Source organism: Colobus angolensis, unplaced genomic scaffold, assembly GCF_000951035.1.
Source record: "Colobus angolensis palliatus isolate OR3802 unplaced genomic scaffold, Cang.pa_1.0 Scaffold327, whole genome shotgun sequence".
Classification (NCBI taxonomy): Eukaryota; Metazoa; Chordata; class Mammalia; order Primates; family Cercopithecidae; genus Colobus; species Colobus angolensis.
In genome coordinates, this window is record NW_012116566.1 from 1,384,952 (window position 1) to 1,396,577 (window position 11,626).

The 11,626-nt window shown below is 40.3% G+C and overlaps 1 protein-coding gene across 1 annotated transcript in view; it reads left to right on the top strand.

Annotated features, from left to right (window-relative positions):
• Positions 1-11,626, top strand: part of DNAH5 (dynein, axonemal, heavy chain 5) — a 252,270-nt gene that overhangs the window by 111,051 nt on the left and 129,593 nt on the right. The window contains exons 36-40 of the mRNA XM_011951766.1: positions 2,212-2,390; positions 2,782-2,969; positions 3,294-3,488; positions 9,266-9,400; positions 10,232-10,339. Of these exons, the coding sequence (XP_011807156.1) occupies positions 2,212-2,390; positions 2,782-2,969; positions 3,294-3,488; positions 9,266-9,400; positions 10,232-10,339 (805 nt within the window). The remainder of the gene's footprint in view (positions 1-2,211; positions 2,391-2,781; positions 2,970-3,293; positions 3,489-9,265; positions 9,401-10,231; positions 10,340-11,626) is intronic.

The following is an 11,626-nucleotide window of genomic DNA, read 5'->3' on the forward strand; positions in this document are numbered from 1 at the left end:
AAAAAAAAGGCGGGGAAACCCTGAGGCCCTATTAGAAATGCTAATTGTAAAATGTTAGAAAACCGAGGGAGACTCTCCTGAAGAGGGTGGAGATGCTAGCCTGCTCTGTGGCTTAGCAAGCGACCCCTGCACTCCAGCCCAGGCGACAGAACGAGACTCCATCTCAAAAAAAAAAAAAAAAAAAAAAAGAATGTATGGCTGGATCAGTGCAAGCCATTTATTCAACAGATGTTGTTCATATAGTACAAGGTGCCAGGGGTTAGGCAGGTAGTTGAGGGTACAAGTGTGAACCAGACCTAGTTCCTGACCGCAGAGGGTTTATAGCAGTTTAATTGGAAGGTAGAAAACTAAAATGGAGTTGACCACAGGCAACGTAAACACGTAAAGTTCAAACCCTGTTCATGAATGGAAACGGTTTTGAAAATAGCCGACAGATAGACTAGAAAGGAAAGCAGAGAAGGGAGGCAAGAAGGGAGGTGCACCCACATATAGAATTCTGTAGACACACAGGGAGATGCTCTGACAGATCCATGCTTGTCGCCGAAAGGCAGTTTGGGTGCCAGTGTAGAAGTGGGTCTGAAGCCCCGCCTAGCTGAGTCAGGGAGAGGTCTCCAGGCATGCCCGCCTGCTTTTCATGTAAATAGGATTGAACTGTTTGAAGCAACTTGCTACTTCTTCAGTTTATGAATCCAGTCATCTCAGTTGAACAAGGGTCTGTATAACAGAGCAGCTGAGTGATCAGAGTTGATGGACATGGATTCCCCTTTTATGTGTTTGGTATTTTATTTAATCTTTTTTTTCAGGTTTTAATTTTTAAGTTTGGGGGTGCATGTGCAGGTTTGTTACATAGGTAAACTTGTGTCATGGAGGTTTGTTGTATAGTTTATTTCATCGCCCAGGTATCAAGCCTAGTGCCCATTAGTTATTTTTCTCTCCCGGATAGCGTGGGCTTGTCTCAGAGCTGGAAAGTGAGAGGACTTGGCTTGTCTCAGTTCTCCTGCCGCAGTCCTGAGAAAAGTCACTCAGTCTCTGTGAGTCTTTTTCCTCCTCTCTGTACAATGGGGGATAGGAACAGTAGCTTCCTTCCAGAGTTCTCTGGGGATGAAACAAGATGATGTAGATGGAACACACTGTGGTGTCTGTTGTTGTTACAGACTCTGCTCTGGAAGGGATGGCAAAAATGCAACAGGAGAAATAAGACCTTGGGTTAAAAGGCAGAATCAAAGTGAGAGCAGGCATCCTCCTGATTTCATGCCTGGGTCTTCTCCTCTGTATCCAGGCTGTGCATACATTAAGGGCTGAGTCATTTACTTGCCTTTATAGCACTCATTTCCAATAACATTGAGAACCTGGAACCACCCCCAGCTGGTGCACTCAGTGTTCGTTTCCACTGCTCAAGCTGGATAGTCACTTCATTTCCTGGGGAGTCTTTTTCAAGTCCAGATGAATGCTTTATAGTTTGGCCATAAGAAAACACTACATGGCACCACTTTATAATTTGTCTCCTTTGGTAACACCAGGTGGTGCTGGCAAACAAGTAATTCATCTGCAAGCTATCAGGTGAAAAATTTTCGTTTGCAGGCATTCTTGTATTCTCTCACCAAATCTTTTATTTGTTAATCTCATATAGTAAGATGCAATTGAAAGCATGTGCAAGTTTAGTAGTTACTCACAGAAATAGATTCAAGATGTGATTATTTAGCAATGTGTGTTTTAAATCTCAACTACATCAAATGGCCAACTCTTAGATTCAAAGGGGATTAATCTACTTAAAAGGATCCTGATCTGTTTCACAGAAATATATATATATATGTATATATATTTATATATATACATATTTTTTAGATGGGGATAGATCTCTGCAAAAGTGTTGCCAAATACATTTTGGAAATGCAATGTATTATTTTTATACCTGGAGATTCTCTCTGTATATTATGATAAGAAAGCCTGAAAAATTTATCAGTAAAGAAAGCTGTTTAACCTTTTAAGGAGTTTTTAAACTTAGTTGATCATAGACTACCCCCTCCTTTTCCTCAACATGTGTTAACATTGATAAGGATAAGTGTGTTTTAGGATGTTGTATTTGAAATGTTAGGTGGGGACAATGGCCTTCTGGTTTTTAATTTTGTGTGCGTTTCATGTCACTGTGATGTCTCAGAAGTATTTCCAGGTGCCTGGGGGCTGTTTCTAGTGATGTTTCTACCCATGCAGATGTTACATCACGCTGGCTCAAGCTCTGGGAATGAGCATGGGAGGAGCCCCTGCTGGACCTGCAGGCACAGGCAAAACAGAAACCACTAAAGACATGGGACGATGCCTAGGGAAATACGTCGTGGTTTTCAATTGTTCAGACCAGATGGATTTCCGAGGACTTGGACGGATTTTTAAAGGTATGGTTTATATTTTTTAATTTGGTGAGAAATTTCAGCCAAGATGGAATATTTTGCTAAAATTTGTTTTCAACAATTGGCCACGTTTTAGAATCATTTTCAACTTTGTAAAATTTTTTGGAAAATCTTCAATCCTGCCAGGTTGGGTGGACCAAATGTTACTATCTCCTGCCTTTTTTTTGATGTTCCTTTATCACTGCAGCTTGGGTGTTTACAGGTAAAGTGCCAAATTGTGAGCTGCTTTGGGTCACTTGATGCATAGATCTATTTGTTCCACTTTTCTTTTGAATGAACTTACATCTGGCTCATTTTGGCAGCTACATAATATCCTTTTTCTTGGTTTTCCAAAATTATATACTAATTGGATTTTTCATTTAATTTCCTTTCTAAGGACTGGCACAGTCTGGATCCTGGGGTTGTTTTGACGAATTTAACCGTATTGATCTACCAGTTCTCTCGGTTGCAGCCCAGCAAATTTCCATTATTCTGACATGTAAAAAGGAGCACAAAAAGTCTTTTATTTTTACTGATGGAGATAATGTGACTATGAACCCTGAATTTGGGCTTTTCTTAACCATGGTAAGGAGTGGCTAGAAAACCTACTGAATTTCAGCCTTCTTATCACAATTTTCGTGCATCTCCCTGGTCATATGTCATCTATATCTATTTTCCTGAATGGAAATTGGGATTGTAACTTTACCTCCTGTTGAAAACCCTTTGGTGTTAAGCAAAGATCATATGAATAACTCATGATTTAGCGTGTCCAGGTAAAAGGAGAGTGAGATATGTAAATGAGCTCCCTGATTGTCATTCCAGACTTGTGTGTACATAGTGAATCTTTTAATATCATGCTGACTTGTGCTTGATTGCATCATTCATCCTTGGACTTTATTTTCTGTTTAGAATCCTGGCTATGCCGGACGGCAGGAACTCCCTGAAAACTTGAAGATTAATTTCCGCTCAGTGGCCATGATGGTGCCTGACCGTCAGATTATCATAAGGGTGAAGTTGGCTAGTTGTGGCTTCATTGACAATGTTGTTTTGGCCAGGAAGTTTTTCACGCTCTACAAACTGTGTGAGGAGCAGCTTTCTAAGCAGGTGTGTCATCTTGGAGGTCTTATGCACTTAGGCATGTTTCATTTTTCTATTCAGCAGAATGTTCTCATTTTGAGAAATATTAGACTAGGCTTGTTGACAAAGGATTTTATTGATGCTAAGTAGAAAGGTATATTACTACAAAAAATTTTATATGCATAGTTTTATTAAGAAGTACATTTAAATAATTTAATATTTACAGCATAGAAATGAAGTGAATATTATGTGCACTGGTTTAAGAGCCAAAGATTCATGGATATTAACATTGGCTATTTATACCACCTATAGATTCATTGTCATGTGTGTTATGTGTTTTCATTATTTGTAGGAACCTCTCAATGATTCATTCTTCCTAATTCTAAGCTCACTTGAGTATTTGACCAAGGTTTGCTAACTGTCTTGTTTATATGTTGCAACCTTCTTGCTAATTTCCTCGACTGTTTAGGGTTGCAGGTTCAGGCATCATGAGGTTTCATAGTTAAAAGTCATGGGATTAAACATATACTTCTGCATTAGTTATCTATTGCTGCATAACAGTCATCTAACGATCATACCACAAACTTTGTGTCTTGTAACAATGTACATTTATTACTACATGGTGTCTGTGGGTCAGGAATTAGCTGAAATGAGTCCTGTGGTTTGTGTCTAACAAGGCTACAATCAAGGTGTTGGCTGGGGCTGTGGTTTCATCTGATGCTCGAATGGGGACAATCTACTTCTGAGCTCACTTCGGTTGTTAGCAGAATTTTGTTAGTTGAGGGTGTAAGATTGAGGGCTTTGATTTCTTGCTGGCTATTTTCTGGAGGCCACCTTTAGTTCCTACAGGCAGTGCATAGTTCCTTGCTATATGGGTTTCCCCAACTTACTTTCTCAAAGTCAGCAAGGAAAGTGTTTTCAGCAAAACGAGTGCTACAGTCTAATCTAACGTGACCACATAATCACACACACATAATCATGTACAACCTGTTGTCTCTGCTGTATTCTATTAGTTAGAAGAAGCAAATCACAGGTCCTGCCTACTCTCAAGGTGATATCATATAAGGATGTGACCACCAGGAGGTGGGCATCATGCCACAATTTTTTAGTACATATCAGTGAAAATTACTAAAAATATATGCTAAATAATGACACAGTGCAGTAAACATAAGACTATAATATGAATAACACTTCCTAACATATATAACCTTTGTTCCATCTTATCACTTAGGCTTCCATTTCAAACTTCTTTGAATCTTTAATACTTTTTATACCCACAGCTTCAACCTAATTACATTCCTACTCAAAAGTTCTTTTCCTGTGAGTGTTCAGACACACACAGATTCTTCTGGCTCTGGCCATTGAGCCTTTCTGGTTAGTCTGACCCTAACATTTTGTCTCCAACATTCTTGGTTTCTTCTGCCTATTGGAGCCCTTACTCACTCATTCTTATTGTATTAGTCTGTTCTCATGCTGCCAATAAAGACATACCTGAGACTGGGTAATTTCTAAAGGGAAGAGGTTTAATTCAATCAGACTTCAGTATGGCTGGGAAGGCCTCATTAAACTTACAATCGTGGTGGAAGGGGAAGCAAACACATCCTCTTCACATGGTGGCATGAAGGAGAAGTACTGAGTGAAGAGGGGGAAAAACCCCTTATAAAACCATCAGATCTCATGAGAACTCACTATAATGAGAGCAGCATGAGGGTAACCACCCCCATGATTAAAATACCTTCCACTGAGATCCTCCAGTGACATGTGGGGATTATGGGAACTACAGTTCAGGATGAGATTTAGGTGGGAACACAGCTAAATCATATCATTCTGCCCCTGACCCCTTTAAGATCTCATGTCCTTACAGTTCACAATACAGTCATGCCCTTCCAACAGTCTCCAAAAGTCTTAACTCATTCCAGCATTAACTCAAAAGTCTAAGTCCAAAGTCTCATCTGAGACAAGGCAAGTCCCTTCTACCTATGAGCCTGTAAAATCAAAAGCAAGTTAGTTAATTCCTAGATACAATGGGGGTACAGGCATTTGGTAAAAAATACACCTGTTCCAAATGGGAGAAATTGGCCAAAACAAAGAGGCTACAGGCCCCAACGCAAGTCCAAAATCCAATAAGGCAGTAATTAAACCTTAAATTTCCAAAATGATCTGCTTTGACTCTATGTCTCACATCCAGGTCATACTGATGCAAGAGGTGGGCTCCTAAACCCTTGGGCAGCTCCACCTCTGTGGCTTTGCAGGGTACAGCCCCGCTCCTGGCTGCTTTCATGGCCTGATAATTGAGTGTCTGTGGCTTTTCTAGGTGCACAGTACAAGCTGTCAGTGGAGCTACCATTCTGGCATCTGGAGGATGGTGGCCATTTTCTCACAGCTCCACTAGGCAGTGTCCCAGTGGGGACTCTGTGTGGGGGCTCCAATCCCATGTTTCCCTTCTGCACTGCTCTAGCAGAGGTTCTCAATGAGGGCTCCACCCCTGCAGGAAAATTCTGCCTGGACATCTTGGTGTTTCCATACATCCTCTGAAATCTAGGCGGAGGTTCCCAAACCTCAGTTTTTGTATTCTGCACACCTGCAGGCCCAGCACCACATGGAAGCTGCCAAAGCTTGGGGCTTGCACCCTCTCAAGCAATGGCCTGAGCTATATGCTGGCTTCTTTTAGCCTCAGCTGAAGTGGCTGGGATGCAGTGCATCAAGTCCCATGCCTACACACTGCAGGGGGACCCTGGACCTGGCCCAGGAAACCATTTTTCCTCCTACACCTCTGGGCCTGTGATGGGAAGGGGCTGCCATGAAAGTCTCTAACATGCTCTGGAGAAATTTTCGCCATTGTCTTGGTGATTAACATTCAAGTCCTCATTACTTATGCAAATTTATGCAGCTGGCTTAATTTCTTCTCCAGAAAATGGGGTTTTCTTTTCCATTGCATCATCAGGCACACATTTGCATATGCTCTGCTTCCTCTTGAAAGCTTTGACATTTAGAAATTTCTTCCACCAGATACCCTAAATCATTGCTCTCAAGTTCAAAGTTTCATGGATCTCTGGGGCAGGGACAAAATGCCACCAGTCTCTTTGTATAGTAACAGTGACCTTTACTCCTGTTCCCAACAGGTTCCCCATCTTTATCTGAGACCACCTCACCCGGAAATCATTGTCCATATAACTCTCAGTGTTTTGCTCAAAGCCGTTCAATGAGTCTCTAGGAAGTTGAAAACATTTTCATATCTTCTTGTCTTCTGAGCTTTCCAAGTCTCTAGGAAGTTCCAAACTTTCCTACATTTTACTGTCTTCTTCTGAGCCATCCAAACTGTTCCAACCTCTGCCTGTTACCCAGTTCCAAAGTCACTTCCACATTTTCAGGTATCTTTATGGTAGCACCCCACTCTATGTGGCACCAACTTACTAGTCTGTTCTCCTGTTGCTAATAAAGACATACCTGAGACTAGGTAGTTTATAAAGGAAAGAGGTTTAATTGAATCACACTTCAGCATGGCTGGGAAGACCTCTGGAAGCTTGCAGTTATGGCAGAAGGGGAAGCAAATATGTTCTTCATGTGGCATCAGGAAGAAGTGCTGAGCAAAGAGGGGGAAAAGCCCCTTATAAAACTGCCAGATCTTGTGAGAACTCACTTACTATTATGAGAACAGCATGATTCAATTACCTCCACCTGGTTTCTCCCACAACACATGGGGATTATAGGGACTACAATTCCAGATGAGATTTGGGTGGGGACACAGTCAAACCATGTCACTTATCTTTCAAATAAATATTTTTTCCATGCTGTTTCTTGAATGGAAAACCTTCCCACATCACTGGCTCCTGCTCTTATCTTCACTACCACTTCACTACTTCCCTCACTTCTACCACCTGTGTTCACAAAGTCATTGTGAAATGTAATAAATCAATGTGTGCAAAATAGTTGGACCCATACTGATCTCTTGGTGAACATTCTGTGACTTTGCCTTCATGCCCACAGATTTAACTGAGTCCAACTCTGGTAGGAAGTTTCTCATGATTAATTTTACTCACCAACACTTTTAAGTCATTGTTACTTTTATGCATTTTTATTCACATTTCTATTTTATTATCTTTATTAGAATTTAAATTCCCTGAAGGTGGGAACTCAATTTGAATATTTTTATGTGCTCCATCTTCCAAATGACTAGTATTAAGTGAGGCATACTGCTCCCAATTACCTCAGCAGATAACTGTAGTTTTTTCCTATACACCTTTTTCACTGTGGTAAAAGCATATAAAATTAAATTTACTATCTTTACCATTTTAAATGTACAGTTCAATAGTGTTAAGTATATTCACAATGTTGTGAAATAGATCTCTGTAAATTTTTCATCTTGAAAAACTGAAACTCTGTGCCCACTAAACAGCAACTTCTCTTTTTCTCCTCCCTTAGCCCCTGGTAACCATCATTCTACTTTCTGTTTCTATGAATTTGACTATTGCCAATAGTTCATATAAATGAAATCGTATATTTGATTTCTTGTGACTGGCATATTTTACTTAGCATAATGTCTTCAAGGTTCATTCATGTTTTAGCGTGTGACAGGATGTCCTTTCTTTTTATGGCTAAATAATATTCTGTTATATGTATATACCACATTTTGTTTATCCATTAATCTGTCAATGGACATTTGGGTTGCTTCCACCTCTTGGCTATCATAAATGGTGCTGCTATGAACATGGATATGCTGGTATCTCTTTGAGACTGTGCTTGCATTTATTTATTTATTTATTTATTTATTTATTTATTTATTTATTTATTTATTTACGAGACAGAGTCTTGCTCTGCTGCCCAGGCTGGAGTGCAGGTGCAATCTCGGCTCACTGCAACCTCTGCTTCCTGGGTTTAAGTGATTCTCATGTCTCAGCCTCCTGAGTAGCTGGGATCACAGACGCACACCACCATGCTTGGTTAATTTTTGTAATTTTTCGGTAGAGATGGGGTTTCATCACCTTGGCCAGGCTGGTCTCAAACTCCTGGCCTTAAGCGATCTGCCCCACTTGGTCTCCCAAAATGCTGGGATTATGGGTGTGAGCTACTGTGCCTGGCCCATTCTTTCAATTCTTTTGGCTATATACCCAGAATTGGGAGTGCTGGATCATATCATTCTGTTTTTAATTTTTTGAGGAACCACCTTACTGTTTTCCACAATGATTGGATAATTAAATTTTGATTATTCACTTTATATATGGAAATTTGACATAATTGAGTTTTTATAAATATATAGTAAGGGAATGACAAAGCTGAGAGCTTGACTTTCTAATTTGTCCTTATCCTTCCTCCTCCAGGTAATCCTGAAGCACAGCTGCTTTTTTTCTCCCCGATTCTCCTGTCTTCTAACTTACCATGAAAAAGGCACATGTATCTCTATGTATATGACAGTCATGAGTGCAGTCCCAGTTTAATTCTGGTTCTGAATTTTAACTTTAGAGAGATGAGCAAATTTCCTTATGTATGATTGATTAAGAATAAACTCAAAGGGATGTCTGTACTCCAAGAAGAAATTTATTCCTTTTTCCCTGTCAAGCTATAGAAGCTAGTTCTGATCTAAGGGCTTAAGCTAATGATGGCACATGGGAGGACTCTTTGGGATATTCCCTATTTGCTCAAAAAGTACATCTATATAGAAATCTTTTACCCCATTGTGTGTATGCATTTTCTGAAGGAAAACCAGCATTTATTCGTTATTGTGAATATAATTTCTGTCAGATTCATGTGGCTTCTGCAAGTATTTTCATGTTGAAAATAAGCCCAATGTATCTCACATTCTCTAGGTTCATTATGACTTTGGCCTGCGTAACATTCTGTCGGTTCTTCGGACCTTGGGAGCAGCAAAAAGAGCCAATGCAATGGATACGGAGTCCACGATTGTCATGCGTGTACTGCGGGACATGAATCTTTCTAAACTGGTAACACTCACACATGGAAATGTTCCACTTACTTGAATATCAGTTCAACTAACTGCCCATATATGAGACTTCAAAATATTTATTTAAAAAGCTCATTTAAAATGCCTAATTGTCAGATAAAGTGCTGGAGAGCATCACTTTAAATTATACTTTTTCAGACATTTTTGGGGGTAATGACTCCTATCCACTCTGAAATGTGCCTATTCCAGTCGAATTGAAATGGATTAAAAAAAAATACACATGTTAAGATGCCAAATACCTTGAATCATTTTTGTGTTTTAGAACTAAAATCTCATGTTTGGAGTCTGGTAGAGCCTGGTAGGAAATGATGTGTAAATTCTATAAGTGTGTGATAGTTTCACACTATTATTTCACAATAGAGACTGATAATCAATGCCCACTATCCGTGGATCTATGTAAAGGGTGACAGAACAATAGATTTTTATTTTAAATTGAAAGTATACACCAAATTCCAATTCACAAACCTGCTATTAATTTCTAATTTAAAAATTCTTTTAAGTTTAAATTAGAAATTGTGGACTATATGGTATCCCCCAAAACTAACTGTTTTATGGAAAGATTGTCACATAGACAGTATTGTCTTTCCTTCCATTTCTTTCCTTTCTCCCTGTTCTCTTCCTCTTTAATTTTTTTTTTTAATTTATGGGAAAGATGAGGAAAATGTTACTTAATTTCAATAAAGGTGATATGTTATTTGTTAGTGGTTACATTGCAATAGCCTGGACTGTGTTGGGCATTTCCAGTTTATCTGCATGTTGCTATGTTTGTGCCAGAATAATTGGTCTGATTTCCCATTCTTTTCTTTTTTAGATTGATGAGGATGAACCCTTGTTTTTGAGTTTGATTGAAGATCTCTTTCCAAATATTCTTCTGGACAAGGCAGGTTACCCTGAACTGGAAGCAGCAATCAGTAGGCAGGTAATATGCTTCACAGGGCATCGAGGGCTGGTGTCTGTTTCATCTGAATTTAATGGGAATAAAGTGAGGCTGCTGTGGCTCCAACCTGTTTACTCTGAGCAGCAGAAATAACAACAGTGAGGCTAACACTGCTGTTTTAAGGGAGGCCAATGCACACCACGGGTCAAACTCTCCCTGCCCTGGGTCTCCTACCATTGCACAGCCACGTGTCAGCTAGTCATGTGCAAGTAGCCCTGTTATTGGTGGAAACCATTCCACACCAGATTCAGAAATGAAATGTGATTGGTCAGCAGGGTGTGGATGGGGCTCATCTGGCTGCCTCTCTGGAGCTTGGCTTAGCTTGGCTCTGCCCTGGTGTTGGCTGTGTTGCCTCATTGTTGGATTCCTGCCTCTGCATGTTATTTGCAGTGATCTCATGTGGCTTCTCTTTCTTCAGTACTTGTGGCTTCTTGCTCAGACTCTGGTGGTGGGGTGTGGTGGGTAGGGTGGGGGAACCCACCACACTAGGTATATCAGGTTGTATCTGGACTTCCCATGGTACTTGGTGCAGCTTCAACTTTTTATAGTCTTCCTGGGAGTGGAAATTGATTATGTAAACCTTATGCCTCAATTTCTTTTTCTATGAAGAAGAGTTTGGAAAAAAATGTTTTATAGAAGTGGTGATTAGCTCATATTTATAAATTGCACTTCAATTCCCTGAAAATACTTGTAATAAAAATCAAATGTGGCCAGGTGTGGTGGCTCATGCCTGTAATCCCTGCACGCTGGGAGGCCAAGGTGGATGGATCACTTGAGCCCAGGAGTTTGAGACCAGTCTGGGCAACATGGTGAAACCCTGTCTCTACCAAAAATCCAAAAAATTAGTCGGGCATGGTGGCATGTGCCTATAGGCCCATCTACTCTGGATGCTGAGGTGGGAGGATCACTTGAGCCTGAGAGGCCGAGCTGCAGTGGGCAGTGATGGCACCACTGCACTCCAGCCTGAGTGACAGAGGGAGACTCTGTCTCAAAAACAAACAAAACAAAACAAAACAAGGAAATCAAATGTAACAGTACTTAGTGTATATTTTGCTTTGAAAATGTGGTATATAAATGTCTAAGTTTCCTGATCAGGCAAGAGTGATAATTTGTCTGCAAGTGGTTTCTTCATTTTTTGGCTAAACTAATTTTAACACTAGCTAAAAGCTAAGTATTGGGCCGGATGTGGTGGCTCGTGCCAGTAGTCCCAGTGCTTTGATAGGCCAATGTTGGGGGATTACTTGAAGCCAGCCTGAGCAACATAGTGAG